This window comes from Dermacentor silvarum, chromosome 7, assembly GCF_013339745.2.
Source record: "Dermacentor silvarum isolate Dsil-2018 chromosome 7, BIME_Dsil_1.4, whole genome shotgun sequence".
Taxonomy (NCBI): Eukaryota; Metazoa; Arthropoda; class Arachnida; order Ixodida; family Ixodidae; genus Dermacentor; species Dermacentor silvarum.
The window spans coordinates 24928043-24950887 of NC_051160.1; the positions used below are offsets into that span (position 1 = coordinate 24928043).

The 22845-nt window shown below is 46.4% G+C and overlaps 1 protein-coding gene across 7 annotated transcripts in view; it reads right to left on the reverse strand.

Annotated features, from left to right (window-relative positions):
* Positions 1-4021: 4021 nt before the first annotated feature.
* LOC119458768 (uncharacterized) overlaps positions 4022-22845 on the reverse strand; it is a 59240-nt gene continuing 40416 nt past the window's right edge. For all 7 annotated transcript variants that reach the window (XM_049670380.1, XM_049670381.1, XM_049670383.1 and 4 more), the window contains 8 exons: positions 21803-21865; positions 19570-19641; positions 17711-17746; positions 15212-15283; positions 14526-14588; positions 9361-9486; positions 8222-8287; positions 4022-4131 (listed from right to left, as the gene is read on the reverse strand). In XM_049670380.1, the coding sequence (XP_049526337.1) occupies positions 4037-4131; positions 8222-8287; positions 9361-9486; positions 14526-14588; positions 15212-15283; positions 17711-17746; positions 19570-19641; positions 21803-21865 (593 nt within the window). In that variant the 3' untranslated portion in view covers positions 4022-4036. The remainder of the gene's footprint in view (positions 4132-8221; positions 8288-9360; positions 9487-14525; positions 14589-15211; positions 15284-17710; positions 17747-19569; positions 19642-21802; positions 21866-22845) is intronic.

Sequence of the window (22845 nt, forward strand, 5' to 3'; positions counted from 1 at the left end):
TAAATGCAATTATACAAGCACTTTGCAAGTCATTTGACATTTTGAATGTTGGACACCATGTTGCGGGATGTAGATATTGATCATTCGCCGATATACACGCAGACAGCTGTTTCGGGCGTATAAGTTCTACCTGAGCACTTGCTGTATGCACAAAAATGTCTGGCTCTTGAATGTCGCCCCTAGCATCCTTGCAGTTAACACACCGGACTGTAGTCAAAGAAGAACGTGCGAAGTGACTAGTCTAACTGCCTCATTGTACGTGTGTCAAGCCGCATAACATGCTCCTACCACACCGTCACATCTACATGTACGCTGGGTACGTTTCAGTAGGTGTGTCTTGCTCTATCGTAGCAAGGAAGAATCTTTAAGTCAATCCGATGCTGGGCGGAATGAAACCCAGGTCACACGGTATCCCCAGCACAGTAACCCGACGCTTTAGTAAGCTGTGCCACAAATGCGCTGGGTATATGCCACTTTTCAATGAACGCATTTCATGCAAAGGCTTTCGCGAGGTGCGTTATGAAAGCAATGGGTATGTGCCCCTGTTCAATGAACTTCTCGCCAACTCGGATCACTAGGTATCTGCCACTAAGTGTGCGGAAATAGAGGTGAACAGTTCTCAGCGTTGGCAGGCACCAGTGAGCCACGCTTCTCGTCTCGGAGGCAAAGCGCGGATTTCTCGACGGCGCAACCAGGTGGCGCAGCGTGTCCTTAACGAAGCGCGAGAGAGGAGCCCGATTGCTGCATGACGCGTTTCTCAGCGGCCCCACGAACCGGCGCGCCGTGCATCTCCGAGGCCACGCGCTGGCTGCGCTGTGGCGATGCTAGATACCGTCGAGCGTTCCCAGGGGAGGGAGTTGGGTAAGCTGTGAGGGAGGCTTGACAACTTCCGAATTTACAGTCGCGGTGATATACTTTTCAGCAACAACTTACGTATACGTGGATATGTTACATGCACTACATATACATGATACCATTGTCAGTGAACTGATTGATTCACACGCGCAAGCAATTAGTTATTCGAAATATTTCAAAATGACTGCCATTGTAGCCCCGAAGCCCTTCCCGAATCTAATTCTGGGGTATAGTTCTGACGCAACAGAAGGCTACTTGCTCGTTACTCGGAGAGGCCCTCGTTCTACGTTGCTCATAAAACAAGCTGGAGATGAGTATTTTGACAATTGTGCTAAGATTAACTTAACACTTTCTGTTGTCGTATTCACATGAAGAATAATGAACTAGGGCTGGTATAACGTAAAACTGTTCCCATCTGTTTTTATTCCAAATCCGCCATTAGCCCTCCGTGATAGGTCAGAATGGTTCGGGTCCAGCCCATGTGAGAATGGCACCCGCCCATATGGGCTAGATCCGAACCATTCTGTCCTATCAGATGAGGGCTAATATCGGATATGGAATAAAAGAACAAAAACAGATTGGAATAGTTCTACCTGATACCAGTCTAGGTAGATTTCGCACCTATATTCCCAGAAACATGTCACCATTATTGTTGCAATATTTAAAGCGGCGCTAGATCTACTCACCTGGACCACCAGAAACACCCAACCCTGATCCACCAGCGCCGGCAGAACCCCCGGTGCCAAAACCTTAACAGAAAAAAAAGACAGAAGCTGTAATGAACGCATGTGAAATATATGTTTAGGGTACCGACTCTCACAGGAAGCAAAAAAAAAAAAATTGTTTGAGTCGGGCAAATATGGTGATCACATGAAAATAAGTCTGTAAACTTACTGCAAACATAACCAGCGCATTTAAACGCGGACGCAAGAAGCACACATACGCAGGACGAGCGCACATACTGTGTATATGTGTTCGTCGAGTCCTAGTTTACTTGCACAGGTCAAATTTGAAGTAACTCGCACCAGCTGGTCGAAACTGAACTATTCCTCAGCCAAACTACTAAGTTTGATCTTTACTATGAAATTCAGCGACAAAAGCGGGGAGGGGGGTGACAGTTATTGAGTGGTAAAAGAATATGAAATGGCGCTTCTTAAGGACGTGCGTTGTGGCACGCAGAAAACGATGGCATGTTTAGAATGACCAACGATGAGAAAGAAAACAAGGTTTTGGTGTGTTGCGTAACGATGCTAAATGTAATCATTGGGTTACTAATTTTCAGTTGCATATAGGCGCTTAAGTTTCGGAGTAACATACACAAGAAAATGCCAGGTACATGCGATTTTATAGAGCTCCTGATTTTATATAGTTCCTGATGAAATGGATTCTAAGAAGTGCACACGTTGAAAAAAAAAAGTATGAAAAAAGAATATTTCAGTTTCCTAGTTTTCGGATACTGTGATGGTATAAGTTCTTTTATTTAAGGTTGTTAAGCGCATCCAGGAATATCTTGTACTTAAAGCATAATTTATTCTGTCACAGTAGCAGGCTTTGTTCACAAGAATAGGTGGCAGGCCGGCACAACAAATAGCTGAGCTACCTGATATGACCGGCAGTAGTACAACACTGGTGCAGCAGGTTCTATGAAAGCGCAGAGTTAAACTAAATGCACAAGAACAATAAATCAGCTATGACGGCAAGCGTCAGAATTGTAGAACGATGTCACAGCGCTAAATAAATTATAAATGAGTCGATATGCGTTGTTGAGGACGCAGAGTTCTGCTCGACAACTACACGGCCTGTACATTATCGAGAACAATACGCGGCAAAATTATGCTACTTCGTCTGATACGACGGAAGTTTCCAATTTTTAGATGAGCGAAGCATAGGCTGTCACTCTCTTCTTGGGTCCAACAGTTTTCTTGAGTCCTACACGCGATGGAGCATCTTCTGTTGAAAACAATGAAATGATTTATGCTGCTTGCCGACACGGAAGAAGACATTCCATATTTTGTGTTCCCTTATGAAGATTATAAACGTCCTCGTCTTTTTTTCTATCAAACGAAAAGCATGTGAAGCTAGAGCGTGCTTTATGTTACACTGAATAATCCAATAATGCGGGGAAGAGCGTCCAAACAGCGCCATAAAATTCGCCACAGCATGGAAGGACGCATCATACGGGGACCCAAGACAGTCTTTTTAACAACCTAGGTAATGTTTTGTTCTATTTTTCCATGCTTAGGTTACTACGCCCTGTACGATCGCAATGTTTGGGTCAATGTTATTTGCAGAAAATATTACAAGCGAAGCACAGACCTTCCGTGCATCGCCGTTCAACTAACTTTCTGTTAGTGACACTTCCTCTTGATGCGCGAAGAGAAGAACTGAACACAAGAAGAGCTGACGTGGCACTCTGTAGCACTTTTTCTTAGTCTAACTTTTCACCTAGAACATTCTTAGAATATGCATGAGCGCTACTGCTGACGTTTCCTGCGCCCTGTGATATTCGGAAGTGTCCCCGGTGGTTTGCTTGATCTCTTGCTCATAGGTTCAATTTTCGGGTGTCAATTTCGGCCACCTGCTGGCTAAACACATTTCGCTTTAGCGTTGGCAGACCGGCTTCTTTTGTTCCGTATAGTACGCAATCTTTTGAAGTTGTTTTAGCGTATTTAGTTAGAACGTGGCTATTATGGGGTCATTTCGTCCGATCTAATACGGCAGTGGTTTGTGATAAGCCCACTTATCAAGCTAGAACCTTCTTATAACAGGTACAACGTAAATATTGCTTAGGAAATGTGCACAGGCGAATAAAATAAGCTCGACATATTATCAAACTGATTGCATGCTCCTAAAGTAGAAAAAATCCGTGAAGAATAACCAGGTATCCACCTCAGTTGTAACTGCCATGTGCACCGCTAGCTTAATGTTAAGAAAAAATAACAGCTTAATTTGAAGCAACGTCGTGGATTTACCAAATTGGCACATCTTGATTAGCCTATTGAAGCCGAGCTAAAGATGTACAAGACATGGCATAGATAACACACCGCTTTCGCTTAACTCTTTTGTTTTGCGTGCTGTGTCATTCTTATTTCCTCGCATGTGAAATATTAGTGCTAACATTATTTCAGTGTATGAGCTGAAATTCACACGACTAATGAAGCGCCTAATTTTTAAATCTATGTTAATTAAGACCTCGCGCGTCTATGTTCAGTTTCTGTAAGGGGTGGCCGTCCCACTCACCTGAACCGGAGATTCCTCCAGCAGAGCTACCATAGCCTGAAAAAGAAAAACAAGCTGTTTGTCTGCTGCATATATTCCACATAATAAAGCATGAAGGTGAGGACGTGTGAGGAGCACTAAAGTGCCATGGAAGATGGAGTAGCTAAAGACATACTCATCGAGTAGAGCAACCAGTTGGGCTTGTTGGTTGTACATTGTAGATGCCTACAGCGCGGAACCGACGAAGACAGGAGAGGCACACAGAGAAAACACAGACACAGCGCTGACTTTCAATAATAATTGAATTATTGTTGAAAGTCAGCGCTGTGTCTGTGTTTTTTGTGTGCCTTTTCTGTATGTACAGCATACTCATCTGCTTAAAGGACTCCAGTCTCCGGGCGAGTGAGCTTTAAAATCAATACACAGAACTACTGGCTGCAGGAACCGTGCTCGAGACGATGGACAACAAAATAGGCCGGATCAGTTTAATGTAGAGTCTGCATGTGCAAGAACTCTGGCATAAACAGCTTAAAGAATGATAAAAGATATTTTAATTTACCTCCACCAAAAACGATAGTGTTGTAATTAATCTCAGAGTACAAGCTTCGATTTACAGCAGCGTGATCATGTGCATAAGCTTGTAGTAGTTATTCGGTTTGTTTAAAGAGGGGCAGCCTGACTGACATCAGCCACGTGGGGATCCAAAGGCTCCTCCTGCAGAGCCAACATATCCCAGTGCCAAAAAACGGGAATGGTTTGGTAGCTGCATGTATGGCACACGTTGGAGTAAGTTCGTTCAGAGATATTTCCGAGCACTCACTCGGCATTAAAATTTCAGAGCCTTTGCAGTGATACCTTTATTCTAGAGCAATAAGAAGCAAAATGTGGAAGAGTGGCGCTAGCGCATTGTTTTATCGCAGAAGTGGCTGCGTTAGCTGAAAACAGCGACTTCTGTGCTTGAATAAAAAAAAAAAGATGGTTGATCCCTCTTTCATATGAATTAGTAGAACACGAAAATGAAACGTCTCTTCCCAGAAGCTGTTGCATGTTTTCCTCGTGAAATCACGGTCCGCTGCTGTGAAAGGCTTGCTATTTGCGGGCCTTCAACGGTGTTACAGGTTTGCTTGGCACGCAGCGTCCTGTTGGCAAGTGGCGTCCAGCTGCCGAGTCGCTTCGGCGACGGTACGAATATTTTGTACCGACTGCGTAGTGTCTTGGGTAGCCAGCTTAGTGGCGTCACACTCAACTTCAGGAATGCAAGTGGCAGAGCTCGCAGCGTGCGGTGCAAGCGCGCGAAGGCGTTCTGCTTCACGCTGGCGTGTCTTTCGCCGGACCAAAGGAAGATTCACCCGTCGACGCCGTTGCCTTTCTGCGCCGCTTAGCGCAGCAGTTTTCTTGGTTGGTACCATCGCAAGCAAAGCAGTAGGCTGCGTGTAAGCACTGCTGATATATGCTGAAGCTGTACTGCGCAGGCAATGAGGCGTGCCAGCCTAATCCGACGTGAAATGCAAACCCTATGCTGAAACTGCCAACACTGGGCTATACGGCGTTGGAGCCTCCGCCGCGCTGTGACTACCAAAGCGCTCCATATCGGCACTCGTTAGTGTCACGATGCAGTACTTCGCTTTACCGCTTCTAGATGGTGGCCCCATCCTTGTCAAGAAAACGTATTTTACTCGTTGGAGATGAACGTCACATCCGTTACAGGGACCCGCCGGGGTGGCTCAGTCAGCTAAGGCGTTGCGCTGCTGAGCACGAGGTAGCGGGATCGAATCCCGGCCGGGGCGGCCGCATTTCGATGGAGGCGAACTGCAAAAACGCCCGTGTGCTTGCGTTGTTGTGCACGTTAAAGAACCCCAGCTGGTCAAAATTAATCCGGAGCCCTCCACTACGGCGTGCCTCATAATCAGAACTGGTTTTGGCACGTAAAACCCCAGAAAGAAGAAGGTCCGTTACAGGAAGTTGATCGTCGACCCCGGCATAAAACGCTTTCATGTTTAAAATGTCAGTTTCACAATTTGATAAACGATAACAAAGAAAAGCCTGATGTTTCATCTTTGCAAGTTTTATTGTGTTGAAGTTAATTTCGCATTGCGAACTTTAATTTCTACCACAAGAGTTTGTATATAGAGCGAATTCTAGGTATGCCCATTGAGGCGCCGGAAAAATTCTTGGGATATAGTTAAACTCATTAAAACCTCCAGTAACCGGCAGTCCTCTATGTCCGCCAGCGATACCATTGGCTAAAGTTGAAATAAAAAGTCCGCTGGTAACTACGTACTCACTTCTTAAGAGTTGCGATTATGAAAGCATTAATGTCCAATTGAACGCCGCAGTGCGGTCCTTCGAGGTATGTAATGTGCGGGGAGTAATGTAATATAGCCGTACGTGCTGCCCGAGTCAGCAAGCAGCAGCAGCGTGTGGGCCAAACGACGAATGCCACTGACGTTCTGTGCGACGAGAGACAGAAGCAGCAGCAGCGGCCAACAAGGCTGCAGGTGCACGCTGCATCCAAGCCCGGGGGGGGGGGGGGGGGGGGGGAGACAGAGAGATACGGACCGCGCGACGGCTTTCGAGAGCGAGGAGAGTGACGTGGCGTCGCGGCGATGCCCTCTGCCCTCACGAAACACCTGGCGTGCAAGCGGGGCAGCAGATGTACAGTTTGACCCACTCTGCTGCGGCGAGGCACGCTCGTGACGTGACGTGCTCGTGACGTGGCGTCGTAGCCAATGGGAGTGTAGGTGATGTTTCGCTGCTACTGTTGCCTGCTTTGCCGAATAGTGGACCATTTGATCATTTCGCATGAAAGGAATTAGGACTAGTTCATTCATCAGCCAATGTTGGATGCCACAGAAGCTTCGGCCGCTGAGTCTAATAGGAGCAGTGAAATAGTCGAAAATGTATTTGTAATTATGTGGCATTGAACTGTGTACTACCTGTGAAAGGAGAGAACGTCTTGACCCATCTGGACAAGAGACGCGCAGCGGATTTCACTGGCAATTGCTCGGCTCGCCAACGTCTGCCGAGGTGGTGGAGAAACGCGACACAGGCTACCACCGACCATAGCATCCTATCCTTCAGAGGCCACAAAGATCTCGAGCGACAGCCCACGATCCGCACCTTGGATCTTCAAGATCGAGTGCCCTCATCGAAGACAGTCAAAGTGCGAAAAAGGCAAAGCAAAAAATTCGCTTAGACACACATGTCTTGGGAAATAATTTGTTTTTGTTTTTTACCAGGATGCATCCGCTTTACTGCATATTTTGTTTCAGTTCGGATATTCACGATCCATTTGTCATTTCGCTGCGATTTGTCATTTCGGTGCATTTGTCAGATGGCTGTATTTATACATTGATTCGTTTTATGTGTGGAGTCCTTTGTTGAGCCATGTCGGCCGATAATGCAGTTTCTGTAAAGCGGAAGTGTGTGGGAGGCCACGAGAGTAACCGCTTCTGCTGCAAAGTGACCGGGTGCAAACACAACTGAATTTATTCGTAGGTGAGGGTGTTCACCTCAGTTTATATCATTGCGGGGCCGAAGCTGGGAGGCTCACATGTGGTGTCATAGGTTGAACCATGGGACAAGTGATCGTCGTATTTGTCGCAGCAGGATGACGGAACCAAATATCAGTCGTAAATCGGTGCTTGGATGCTAGTTATTGGGGCCTTGCTTCTCTGACATGCGCTAGTCTGCTATTGAAAGCAAGGTTGAAATTTGGAAACGCTCGGAGTGGCACAACAGTGGAAAATCGGGGGACTCTTGCAGGCGCAAATGGATGAATATGTGCAGCGTAACGTGTCCATAGGGGCACCAAGAGGAGACACGCGCCTGTTGTGTCAAATTGCAAGCAATGAAGATTTTGGGCATTCCTGCGAGGCGTAGAATTGATACTTCTTCTGACTAGATACCTCTTAGAACGAGCTGGCTTGGCCTTTGGGCAATCCAATCGCCATTCTGGTTCTGGGCGTGGACTTAAACCTAAAACCAGAAATGTTTGTAGAAACTCCTGCACACATCTTGATGATTGTACAGCATTATGATTTAAGATTACTGGTTTAAACAAACTTGTAAGGGCAATCCTCTTTGCCCTCCATGATACCGCCAACGGTGGCATATATATATACTGGTATGTCGCAACCAGACTCACTTGAACTGCCTGACTGGAACGGGCGACCTGCAATACCGCTGCCGCTGAGGGAACCGTGGCCAGAACCTGTAACCGGAAAAAGAAAAGGTTGAAGCAGCTGTAAATATAGTAGTGACAAAATTTTTGTCAGTTGAAGCTTAGGGTTCATTGGAATCCGTGCGACACACTAAACGAAACGCGTTTCGCATAGTGTGGGTTGGAGAAAGTATCGACAGCTAGGTGCGAAAAACATTCCTATCAACATTAATCCTTTGTACATCGTCGCCCCTTCAAACTTAAAGAAGTGAATACTGCAAGAGGGCACGCCATCGTCTCAGCAAACTAGGTTGCTAGGAGTGTTCCTTGTTGCCATGTAAACCGAGTGAAATGGGTCTCAGCCCACACGACTGGCACTCCAACTTACCAGTGGCCTTAAAAAAAGTAGCAGTTTCACCCGAAAGGCGAAGCATCGATTGCGATAGCACATTAGTGGACAGCTATAAGAAGTAAAGATAGTAGTTTTATCGGTTGTATAAACTTGCAAACATAGGCACACTAACTAAATTAGCAAGCATGGTGTCACGCGCGCACAAGCAAACTGAGCGCATCTCACTCGATGCCCGCGGAAACTCGCTGTCGAAACACTGGAGTGAGCCATCGCAGCAGCAGCTGCGAGCGAATTTAGCTTCATGCCGGCAATTATAGTCCGGTTTAGCGTCAACGCGCGCACACGTTATATCACGTTGGCGAGAACAGCAGCGGCTATAGTTCAACCGATGGTTCGACGTACTGGCGCCGCCAACATAACCGGACGCGCGGCCAATGCGCTCCGACTCGCCCGGCCAAACTACCCAGCTTGATCTTGACTGATGAAATTCAGCGACAGAAGCATGGACAGTGGTGATATTTCTTGGGAGGTACGAGAATCTGCAATGGCGCTTCTTTGAGGACGTGCACTGTGACACGGAGAAAAATACGTCGTGCTTAGTGTGACGAACGAAGAGAAAGACAATAAGATTTTGGAATCTTTGGCAATGACGCTAAATTCAATCCTTAGGTACGAACTTTCACTTGCACATAGGCACGTAAGGTTGGCAGTAACATTCATAAGAACATGCCAGATACATGCGCTTTCATAAAGGTGCGGCATCCGCACTCACCTGTACCACCCGAAGTACCCGACGATGATCCCCCAACGCCGCCAAGGCCGCCAACGCCACCAAGGCCGCCAACGCCACCGACGCCGCCGACACCGCCAGCACCACTGAGGCCACTAGTGCCATAACCTGATCAATTAAAAATAGAAGAGAAAAAAAATTGAATTGAATTCTGGGTTTTGAAGGGCTAAAATCACGATTTCATTATGAGGCACGCCGTAGTGGGGGACACCGGATTAATTTTGACGACGTTTAACAATGCACGGGACACGGGCGCTTTTATTGCGATAGCAATTATATGGACACTTCTACCGGATTTCTGCCGTCGCCGTGAGGTTCCCTATAGATAAAATCTTCGCCGCGCACCGTATGCCGGAGCGGAAGCGTGCGGGACGCGCGCTATCACGGAGAGCGAACGCACTCAATCACCCACGCGCAAGCAAGGAAGCGGGAAGCCAGCGCCGGAGGGAGCGCGGGGGGGGGGGGGGGGGGGCGCACTTCTACTCTGCCAACAACCGCGCTCGTCGCTCCCTCGCCCGCATGGTCTCTTATCTCCACACGGCTCTGACCTTTATACGCCGTGCATTCGCCGCTCAGTTTCCGTTGAAGCGATAGACCGCACGTACAGCGGTGAGCACTGTTAGGGTGAACACGCGAGCGCGTGGCCGACGGCACTGTCAGCGCCCCGTTACGGTCATCACTGGAAACATTGCGCATGCGCATCACGCCTTCCGCGAAATAATTGTTCCACCGCGCGCATGACGTCATGAATGCACTTGTTCGTCGTCTGCTATCCGCATTTTTGTTTTCTAAGCCCATGCATCCTGCATTTTAAGATTTCTTTAAACATCTGTGCTTGAACAGAACAAGACAAAAAAACTTGTATATCTATGGGGGCGTGTCTATTCGTTCCCTTCAAAGTTGTTGTGCATGCAACGCCGTATATAAAACAACCAAACATCTTTCGCAGCCGTTCATTCTGTCGCCAGATCGTATTATGGCTAGGGTTCCCGATGATGAACGGCGCTCAATTGTCGATCTTTCCCTGAAAGGTTATTCCCAGCGGTATATTGGCGCTTTAGTTAATAGGCCCCTGAAGACTGTGAACAGGATAATTCAAGCCTACAAGTATGAAGATCGCATTCAGGATGCACCCCGCGCGCCCCGCCCTAAAGCTACCACAGACGATGAAGACGCCCTCATAGTTGCAGCTGCTGTTCGTAACCCTTTCTTGCCAGCCCCAGCAATACGCGAGGACTTGGATTTGGACGTTTTGGACACCACTGTTCGACGTCGCCTGCGTACTGCGGGCCTTCGCAGTCGCGTCGCAGCGCAGAAGCCACTACTAACGGCGGCAAACAAGGACGCACGACGGCAGTTCGCTGAGCTGCACGAAGCATGGACATCAGAAGAGTGGGGTCGCGTCATCTTTTCGGATGAGTCGACGTTTTCGACGCGACAAGACCAAAGATTGCGTGTTTGGAGACTACCAGGCACATGGTGAGGCAAACTTCCTGCTTTGAAAAGCAATTGTTTTAGTTAACGTCACAATGCCACGCAGGAACGACCCGGACAACGTGCAAGGTGTTTCTGCCAGTGGGAGATCGAGTGTGAACGTGTGGGGTGCTGTTTCAAGATATGGTTTAGGGCCCCTGCAACGTATACACAGTATACACACAGTATACACTTATCGTCGGAACAATACTGCAACATTTTGAACAATGTGCTGTTGCCATATGCGAGCAGTTTATTCCCAGACGGTGATTACCTGTTCCAACAGGACCGGTCACCGATACACACGGCGCGGGCTGTCAAGGAGTTCCAGGCGGAGCAGCACATGCAGCTACTGGAATGGCCTCCGAAAGGAGCGGACCTGAATGTGATAGAAAACGTGTGGGGCCGTCTGAAAGCTTCTTTGGCAAGGAAGCCCCTTTATTCCGCGACTTCGGACCAGTTGTGGGCGCAAGTCAGCAACGAGTGGGAAAGGCTGAAAGCCGATCGGGAATATGTTCGATCACTTTACGACTCGTTACCGTCCAGAATAGCTGCAGTCGTTGCTGTAAGTGGTCACATGACTCGCTATTAGATTTGCTCATGTTTTTATATTTGTTCTCATGGTCTTGTTTAACTTGAATTGCAAAAGTGCAATTTCCTTGAATAAAAAGTTTAATAATTATCCCTCTTACACTCACTTTTTTCCTTCACGCGCCAATCTTCAATCCAGATGGACCTTGAAATGCAGAAGGTATCAGCTCAGCGAACAAAAAATGCGGCTAGCAGACGACGAACAAGCGTATCGATGACGTGATGCGCGCGGTGGAAAGAGTGTTTCGCAAAGCACATGCTGCGCATGTGCAATGTTTCCAACGATGGCTGTTACGCGGCGCTGATAGTGCCGTCGGCCACGCGCTCGCGTGTTCACCCTAACAGTGCTCACCGCTGTACCTTCGCCCGCGGCGGCGTATGCGCTCGCTGCCAGCGTTTTGACAGTCGTTGTCTGCAGTCATTCAGTGTGATCTATTCATGTTTGTTTGTGCGCGCTCACACCACGCTTGTTCATTCAGTTAGTAATAGCCGGGCCACATTTTCCAACGCACGCTACACATGCAATGCTGCCCGGATCGGCAGTGCAGCGCTACAGGTGTGTCCCTTCGCACGTGCTGCCCACGGGAAGCGCTTCTCATCAACACCACCGTTTCACACGCGCCTTCTCGTGGTCATCGAGTCTCTCTTCATGTCGGTCTACTTACGTCGCAGCACACCTGCTTACTTAATCAGCTCATGTTTACTACAATTCATATTGCTACCAAAGCCGCTCACCTTACTTCGTATGACATTGCTGTGTTGCTATCGCATTCATTGCTTCACCCTTAGGGCGAAACTGTGACATTTTTTGCATTTCACCCCGATCGAGATACGGCCGCCGTATGATGCCGCGATTTTCTGTTTAGCAGCCCAACACCATAACCTCTAAACCAGCGCAGCGGGCTGAAAGAAAAAGGAGATCTTCTGTAATGTCGCACACATAATTGCTTTCTCAGGAGGTGTTGGTGAGCTAGATGGTTGGGGATTATAGATGAAAAAGCAGTCCAGAAAATTCCGCAAGGAAGAAAATTAAAACGAAAGAAGACACATGCACGATCGCGGAGTGTGTGTGCATGTTTGAATTTTTGTCTTTGTCTCATAAAGTGCGGCCCTTGGGGGCGCCACAAAACCCTCTTCGCCAGTGCCCAACGGCATCACCTATATATATATGCCGCTCTAGCCCATCTTGGACAAGAGGCCTGGCAAGAGCTGTTGAATTATTACAAGTGCTCATGGAACGACGACATTGTTGCTCAGCAATGGAAGATAATTCGGCTTGTACCACTATTCAAACTAGAAATTTCGCCTTTTGACTGTTTTTCCTAGCGTTAAAGAATGCTGCGAATACACGAAAAGTGCCTGCAGCGGCCAACGTGGCGCGGAAATTTTGCGTGTAATCGCGGGCTTCTTTAACCCACAGAAAAACACCTTTATGTAGCACATATTGAGCAACAGAAAGCTGTATCGGGAGTTCTTCATGTTGCTCTACAACTTTTTCTTTGACACTTTTCATTGAATTATAGTAATTGAGAAGTTGAACATTTGATGAAGACTATTTATCTAATTAGGCTGAATGCAAAAAAATAATCCGAGTATCTCCAAGCGACAGCAAACTACATTCGCTTGGTTCTGTCCAGCTTTGTAGCATTTGCTTATTTTAAAATGGCCCAAGTTAAGTGAAACACCCTCTATATCGATTTTCAGTATAAAGGGTGTTCATTTATAAGTTTTACGGAAATTAAAAAAATCGCCTGCGGCAGGTAGCATAATTCGAATTGTTGAGCTGTGTTATTCGAAGATGCGGACATTAGTAGGACGAGAAATCGAAAAACATATTCAAATATATAACAAAAATTGACTAATGAACTTTCTAGTTAATTAATTTACTACCCAATGCAATTTACGAATTGTAGCCGGTGAGTTTGCAAGACGCATCCACTTGAAAAGAATTTCCAGGATGACACCAGTTGCGAGATATAATTTCCCAAAGTGTGGCACGAAATACAGGGGTATTCCAGTTACTTTTGTGCTTCAACGTATAAAACAGCATTTTGGTAAAAAATTAAGTGGAACAACAGTGCATTTTTACGGCTAGTTTGATGGCGCGCATCTCCAAACTGGTGTTATCATGGAAATTCAATTCCAAGTGGATACCCTGACAAGCTCACTGGCTACAATTCGTAAATTGCAATATGTGTCGTAAATTAAATATCTAAAAAGTTAATCAGCTAATTTTGTTTATTAGTTGGATATGTGGTTCAATTTCTAGTGTTACTCATGTCCGCCTCATCGAATAACTCAGCTCAGTGATAAGAATTATGCTACCTGCCACAGGCGATTTTTCAAAATTTCGTGAAACTTAAAAATTAACACCCTGTATTATATGATTGTCAGTGACGGGCTTGATTCACACGCGCAAACAAGCTATTGCAAATATTTCACAATGGCTGTCTTTGTCACCCTGAAGCAAGTAAGATCTTGGTTTGGGCTAGTTGATATTGATTCATGAATAAACCAAACGCAAATTAAACGATGACGTACAACACAAACAACAGGACGGGCGCCGGTCCTGTTCGTGTTCTTCGTTCTCGTTATATAAGCGCCAATGAGTTTGCTTTCATCGTGCCCTGAAGCCCTTCCCCAAAATTAATTCTTGGGTATGGAGGCAAGAGAACACACAGTGCAGGTCTCTCGGCAAATGCCTTAGTTCGGTTGTGGGCATACAACAGGCTCGTGATGAAGGTTATGACTTTTGTGTTCAGATTAAGTTAAGATTTTCCGTTGTCACATCCACACACCCTATAATGAACTATGGCTGGTCTGTTTTATTCCAAATTCGAAATTAGCCCTCCGTGATAGGACAGCATGATTCGGGTCCAGCCCATTTGGGAGTGGCGCCTACCCTTATGGAATGGGCCCGAACCGTTGTGTCCTATCACGGAGGGCTAATAGGGGTTTTGGAATAAAAAACAGATTGGAATAGTTTTACTTGATATCAACCTCGGTAGATTTCACACCTATATTCACTGAAAGAAGTAATCATAATTTGTTGGCATATTTAAAGTGGCACTAGATCCACTCACCTGCACCCCCAGAAACACTCGACCCCGATCCAGCAGCACCGGCAGAACCCCCGGAGCCAAAACCTTAATAGAAAAACAAAACAAAATATGGAATGAATGAATGTGAAATATACCGTAAAATATATGTTGAGTGTATCGACTCAACAGGAACGGAAAAGTGGTTTTAATCGGGAAAAAACGGGGATCACATCAAAACAAGTATACTAAACTTACTACAAGTTAACCAGCGCATTTAAACGAGGACGCAAGGAACACATATACACAGGACCAGCGCCCTGTGTACGCGTCTTTCTTGTGTCCTCGTTTACATGCGCTGGTTAAATCGTCAGCATGTCGCACAAACTGGAGAAAACTGAAGTACTCCACAGCCAAACTGCTTAGCTTGACCATGAATGAGTAAAGCAAACGACTAAAGCGGGGAGCGTGGTGATAGTTCTCGAGTGATACGAGAATCTGCAATGGCGCTTCCTAAGGAATTGCGTTGTGGCACGGAGAAAACGACGGCGAGCTTAGAGTGACCAACGGTGAGAAAGAAAATAAGGTTTTCGTATGTTGGGTAATGATGCTAAATTTAATGATTGGGTTACGAGCATTCACTTGCGTATAGGCACGTAATTTTTGGTGTAACATTCGTAAGAACATACCAGCAACATGCGTTTTTATAGAGCTGCGGCACTCGCACTCACCTAAACCGCCAGAAGTACCCGACACTGATCCGCCAAGGCCGCTAACACCGCTGAGGCCACCAGTGCCATGACCTGTTCAAGGAATATCAAGAATAAAATAGAAAAGAAAAACGAGGTCTCCTGCAAACTCTCAAACGTAAATGTGTTCTCAGGAGGTGTTGGCGAGCTAGTTTGGTTGAATATTATGGTATAAAAGGCAGCGCGCTTGATGAGACAAGGGGAAAAAAGTCTAAAACGAACTAAAACCCACACACGATCGCGGATCATATCAGTGCAAGTTTTAATGTTCGTATTTCTCTGATCAGGTGCGGCCCTTGACCGTAAGACGATATGCATCATCATTATCATCGTCATCAGCGTCATTATCACCATGTACACTGCCTATGAAGCTATACAAACTTGCTCTTTACCACACATTAGGACACCATTCAGGTAGAAAAAAGTCGAAGTTGCACGATCTTATCGCTTGCAGCGAAATAAAATCTCGCACACCAGCAGTACCAGTAGGTAGCCGAATCAGTGATCGTGTCGATAGCATTTCAAACACATGCGAAAGGCTGCTATCGTCGTTCCTGATGAACTGGATTCGAACAAGTGCACGCGTTCACAAAAAAGTATGGAAAAAATATTTTTCGTTTCCTAGTTTTTGGATACCGTGATGTGAGAACTTGTTTTATTTAGGGTTGTTAAGCGCATCTAGGAATGCAATGTTCTCAAAAGCATCATTTATTCTGCCACAGTAGCAGCCTTTGTTCACAAGAATAGGTGGCAGGCAGGCACAACAAATAGCTGAGATACCTGATATGACCGGCAGTAGTACAACATTGGTGCAGCACATTTTATGAAAGCGCCGAGTTAAACTAAAGACAAAACAACAATAAGTCAGCTTTGAAGGCAAGCGTCAGAATTGTGGACCGATGTGACAGCGCCAGAGAAATCAAAAAGGAGTCAATATCCGTTGTTGAGGACGCGGAGTTCAGCTTAGCAACTACACGCCCTGTACATTATTGAGAGCAATAAGTGGGAAAATTACGTTACTACGTCTCACAAAACCGCAGTTTCAAAATTTTCTATGTGCGAAGCATAGGCTGTGACTGCTTTCTTGGGTCCAACAGTATTCTTGAGTCCTACGCGCGATGGAGCATTTTCTGTTGAAAACTATGAAATGATTTATGCTGCTTGCTGACACGGAAGAAGACATTCCATATTTTGTATTCCCTTATGAAGTTTATCATCGTCGTGGTCTTTTTTTATCAAAAGAAACGCCGGTGAAGCTGAAGCGTACTTTACTGTTGCACCGATGAAGCCAATAGTCCAGAGAAGAGCGTCCAAACAGCGCCATAAAAGTCGCCACAGCGTGAAGCGTTCCAACAGAGGGGGGACCCCAGACGGCCCTTATTACCAACCTAGGTAATGATGTTCTATTTTTTCAAGTTTAGGGTAATACCCTGTAAGATGGAAATGTTTGGCTCTGTGTTATTTGCAGAAAAGATTACAAGAGAAGCGCAGACTATCCGTGCGTCCCCGTTCAACTATCTGTCTGCTAGTGAAACTTCCTCTTGATGCGAGAAGAGAAGAACTGAACGCAAGAGCTCACGTGACACTCTCTACCACGTTTTCTTACTCTAATTTTTCACCTAGAACATTCTTAGAATATATATGAGCGCTGCTGCTGACGTTTTCTGCGCCCTTCGAGATTCGGAAGTATCCCCGTTGGCTTGCTTGATTCCTTGCGAATAGGTTCAATTTTCGGGCTTCACTTTCGGCCACCTGTTGGCTACACACATTTCCCTGAAGCGATGGCAGACCGGCTTCTTTTGTTCCGTGGTACGCACTCTCTTGAAGCCGTTGTAGCGCATTTAGTTAGAACGTGGATATTCTGGGGTCATTTCGGAATTTTTAACTACTTGATTTAATATTTTATTTTCATTAGAAATTTTCGTTTATTGCGAACCTAATGTACCACTATTAATATTACTACCCATGTAATACGGCAATGGCTTGTGATAAGCCCACCAATAAAGCTAGAGCCTTCTTATAACAGGTATGGCGTGACTACTACCTAGAAAATGTGCACAGGTGATAGTAAATCAGCTCGACAAAACAGTGAACTGATTGTATGCGCTTAAAGTAGAAAACATCAGTGACGAATAACTAGGTATCTGACTCAGTTCTAACCACGACGTGCGCCGTTCGCTTAGTTAAAAAAACAGCTTTAATTGCAGCAACATCGTGAATTCACCAAATTGGCACATCTTGATCAGCCTTTTGAAGCGGAGCTAAAAATGTACAACACTTGTCATAGATGCCACACCGCTTTGGTTTACCTCTTTCGTCTTGTGGGCTGTGCGATTCTAATTTCCTCACATCTGAAGTATTAAAATTATTCGAATGTACAACGTTAAACTTGCACGAAAATTGAAGCCGATAATTTTTAAAGTGTTCATTAAGACCGCGCGCCCATTTTCGCTTTCTGTAAGCGGCGGAGGCCTCACTCACCTGAACTTGAGACTCCTCCAGCAGAGCCACCATAGCCTGAAAAAAAAAAAAAAACAAAAAAAAAACTGTTGGTCTGCTGCATATATTCCACATATTAAAGCATGACGGTAAAGACGTGTAAGCAGCACTCAAGCGCCATGGAAGATGGAGTACTTAAACACATTGTCATCCTCTCATTAAACTCCAGTATCCGGGTGAGTGAGTTGTAAAATCAGTAACAGAGCTCGAGATGGAGGAGAACACAATCGGCCGGATCAGTTTGATGTAGAATCTGCATCTGCATTCCTTTGATGCGAAAGCATCAAAGGAATTGAATGCAGACTAGTTCATTCATCAGGCAAAATAGCATACCACGGAAGCTGTGGCCGCTGAGTGGAATAGCAGCCGTGAAATAGTGGAAAATAGGTTTGCAATTATGTGGCATAGAAATGTGTATTACATGTGAAAGGAGAGAACATTTTTGCCCATCTCGACACGAGACGTGAAGCAAATTACCGCGCGGCCCGCAAACGTCAGTCCAGGCGGGGGAGAAACGCGACAAGTGCTACCACCTACCACAGCATTTCATCTTTCAGAGGCCGCAAAGATCTCGAGTGACAGCCCGCGATACGCACCATGGCTCCGCGAGATCAAGTGCCCTTAGCCAAGCAAAACAGTGCGAAAGAGGCGAAGAAAAATTCGCTTTAAAATAGATTTCTTAATAATATCTGTTTATTACAGGATAGGTGCGTTTGACGGTATATTTCGTTTCAGTGCGGAAGTTTACGGGCCATTTGTCATTTCGTTGCCAACTTACATAGAGAACACAGATGGAGATAGGTACGTCCATAATGTGCGCACACATGGCTGTACTGTACATCGATTCGTTATGTAGGTGGTGTACTTTGTTGAGCCATGTCGGGCGATAATGCAGTTTCTGTAAAGCGGAAGTATGTGGGAGACCACGAGAAAAATTGTTTCTGCAGTAAAAAAGGTGACGGGCTGCAAGGACAGCTGGCTTTAGGTGAGATTGCTGACCTCAATTAATATAATTTCGGGGCCGCCGGTCATAGGCTGACTCGTGTGCCAAGTACTCGCGGCATCTTTCGCAGCAGGATGACTGAAACAAACCCCTGTTTTAAATATGCGCTTGGATGTGAGATTCATTGGGGCCTTGCTTCTCTCACACGCGCCAGTCTGCTTTTGAACACAAGGTTGAAGTTTAGTAATGCTTGGAGTGCCGCACCAGTGGAAAATTGGGGGCCTCTTGCAAACGCAGAGGGATGAATATGTGCAGCGTCACGTGTCCATAGGACCGCGAAGAGGAGACACACGCCCGTTGTGCCAAAGGGCAAGGAATAAGCGAAGATTCTGGGTATTCATGCGAGGCGTACAATGAATAATTCTTCAAACTTGATATCATCTATTAGAACGAGCTGGCTCGGCCTTTGGGCAATGTAATCGCCATTATAGTGCTGGGCATGGACTGAAACCTAAAGGCCGAAATGACATTTTTTTTTTCAACCTCCTGCACACATCCTGATGATGGTACAGCATTAGGCTATAGGATTACTGATTTAAGCAACCTGTAAGGGCAATTGATCTTGCACTCGATTATACCGCCAGGGCCGTGGCCTAGTGGTAGAGCGCCCGCCTCGGCTGCGGGAAGCTATGGGCTCGATTCCCACCGCCGCCGGGCACCTACTGGTTCAAATGGCTACAAGCTTGCCCCGGCCTGGCGTTCGGCTTTCTTCTGGGGTGATGCGCTTGGGAAAGGAGCCTGCGCCCTGAATTCCCGTCGAATTCAGGGCGCAGGCGAATTCACATATTCGTATATACGTATATCTACGTATATATGAATATGTGGCAGCCAGACTCACTTAAACTGCCTGACTGGGTCGGGCGACCTCCAATACCGCTGCCGGTGCCGCTGAAGGAACCGTGGCCAGAACCTGTAACCATAGAAAGAGAAGGTTGAAGCAGCTGTAAATATAATATTGAAAAAGTTTGTCAGTGGAAGTTTAGGGTTCATTGGCATCCGTACGACACATTAAAAGACGCGCGTTTCGCATAGTGTGAGTTGGAGAAAGCGTCAGCAGCTAGACGCGAAAAACATTCGCATCATCGTTATTCCTTGTTCATCGTCCCCCCCTTAAAACTGAAAGTGAAGACTGTAAGAGGGCACGTCATCGTCTCAGCAAAACAGGTTGCTAGAAGTGTTCGTTGTTGCCACACAAACCTAGTGAAATAGGTCCCAGCACATACGACTGGTACTCCAGCTTACCGATGTCCCTAAAAAGTTTGCGACCGCTGGATTGCAGCATTATTTATGTGTTACAGTGTTAGCATTCATACGGTACTTGACGCACTTTTCGGGGCTTAGTATGTTTGTATGGATGTATAACTAATCGTTTTCCCAACATCCTGGGCCCCAGTGTGTTCCATGGTCGATTGGTTAGAGCATCAGGCGGTTATGCTGAGCGAACAGGGTTCGAATCGCGCCATCGCATCAACTTGAAACACTGAGTATGTGGCAGTGTACATATATGCCTCTCTTCAACGACCCTCTTTCCCGCCAGCATGGGTCCCTGCAGATGCGTCACTGGGTAGGTACCGCTGTTCAATGAAGCTTTTTGACGCCGACTTGGAGCACGTGTTTTGTACGAATCGGTGTTTGCTAGTCTTGCTAGATGTCAGATGCTAGATGCCAACTTGTGTCACTGGGTATATGTGTCAGTAGATTTGTGCCGCTCTACAATGTCAAAAAAACCTTTACTTTTTCCCGATGCTGGGCGTAATGGAACACACGTCACGCGGGTTCCCCACGGACAGCAACCCGACGCTTTAGCAGACTGTGCAACAAATGCACTGGGTATGTGCCGATCTTCAACGAACATCTCGCCAACTTGGATCGCGAAGTATGTGCCAGTGAATGTGCGGCATCGAGGGAACGGTTCTCAGCCGTTGCAGGCACCGGTCACCCACGCTTCTCGTCTCGGAGGCCACGCGCGAATTTCTCGGCAGTGCCACCAGGTGGCACAGCGTGTCCAAAACGAAGCGCCCGGTTCCCGCATGACGCGTTTCTCAGCGGTCGCACGCACCGGCGAGCCGTGACACCCGAAATATCGGATGTCATGTGCAAGCTTCGCGGTGGCAGTGCTACATCGCGTCGAGTGTTTTCAGGGGAGCGCGAAGTGAGTCCTGCGGAAGTACAGGCGTAGTATGTTTCTCCATTCGACAATGGCGATACGCTGTTTCACTACACTGATTCAATGCTAAACGCATTACTGCCAGCACTCACCGTGAGATGGGTACTGCCTAATTATTACCCTATCAGTCCTGAAATATTGGAATAATGAACCTAGAGAAGAAGCTAACGACGGCTCAGCCAATATGCTAGGTCTAACTTTACGAGAGATATAGACCGCGAGATGGGTTGGAGTTAAGGAGCGTGCAGCTCACATTCTAGTTGACACGAAGCGTAGCAATGGGAACACTCATATTACGGATAAACAAATGCGACGTAACAGAACGGACGCCAATTGAAGCGATACGAGGTCGAACATGGCAGAAGTCTAGGTGGTGTGATGAGATCAAGAAGTTTGAAAAGTACGGGGTGGAGTCAGTTGTCGCAAGACAGGCTTATAACCAGGAGGTGGGGAGGGTTAGGAAGTCCTGACAACCATCGAATTTATAGCCACGGCTGTATGCTACTCAGCACAATTTACGTATACGTCATTATAATAGTACACTTGTCATTATATGCATTATATGATTGTCAATGAAGTGCTTGATTCACATGCAAAAACAAGTGATCAGAGATCTTTGAAAATTGCTGTCGTTGTCGCCCCGAAGCCATTCCCGAAAATAATTCTTAGGTATGGCCCTGATGCAAGAGAAGGCTATGTGCTCGTCCCTCGAAGAGGCCTTGTTTCGGCACTGTTCATAAAACAGGCTAGGGAGGAGTATTATGACTTTAGTGCTAAGATTACCTTATGATTTTATATTGTCATATCCACCTGCCTAATAATTAACCAGGTAGATTTCACACCAGCATTCACTGAAACCTGCAATCATTTTTGGCATACGTAAAGCGGCGCTAGATTCACTTACCTGCACCACCGTGAACACCCGACCCTAATCCAGCAGCGCCTCCAGATGTCCCGGTGCCAAATACTGCAAAGCAAAAAAAAAAAAAAAAAAGGAAAGCTGCAATGCATACATGTGAAATATATCGTGAAATGTATGTCGAGTCTACCGAGTGAACAGGAACAGAAAAGTGGCTTTAGTGACGAAACTACTGTTATCTCTCACACACACACACACACACACACACACACACACACACACACACACACACACACACACACACACACACACACACACACACACACACACACACACGCACGCACACACACACACGCACGCACACACGCACACACGCGCACACACGCACGCACGCACACACGCACACACGCACACACGCACACACGCACACACACACACACACACACACACACACACACACACACACACACACACACACACACACACACACACACACACAATGGCGGATGTTCTCGCTTTAATGCGAGAGCATTACTTGGCTCACTGTGCGACGGCGCCGTCATCAAAAAGTCGTGGCAGAAAAACGGCACATAAATTACGTCATCTTCATTGACCTAAAAAGTCAATTCGCCATCACCGCCCTGCGAAAGTGGATGACCAGCGAAGCTGTTGAAAACCACCACCTCAACTGTTGAGGAGAGAATGCAATGCTTTATTGGTTTAGAGTAATGCTAGTAGTGTTAATTTATATAGAGTAATAGTAGTATTTGGAGAAATGATAATTTTGTCAGCACGCCGCCGCCCATAGCGGTGCTGCAACAACATAGAAATCAGTTGCTAGGCTGGTTTATTTGTATACGAAAGATTAAGGACGCCACTTTACAGGTCGTGAGCTGACGTCGGCGCGCCAGCTTACGCAATAGTAATGTTTACCGGGAATCGTATGCGGGGAATGATACGTGCTTCGCATTGCCATCATGAGTGTGCTATCATCAATAATGTGGTTCTGATGATTGTTCTGTGCTTGGTATTCACGGAAACGTATGCTGTTCTGTATGTTGTGGGCGTGATTCCAAAGAATGTATGTA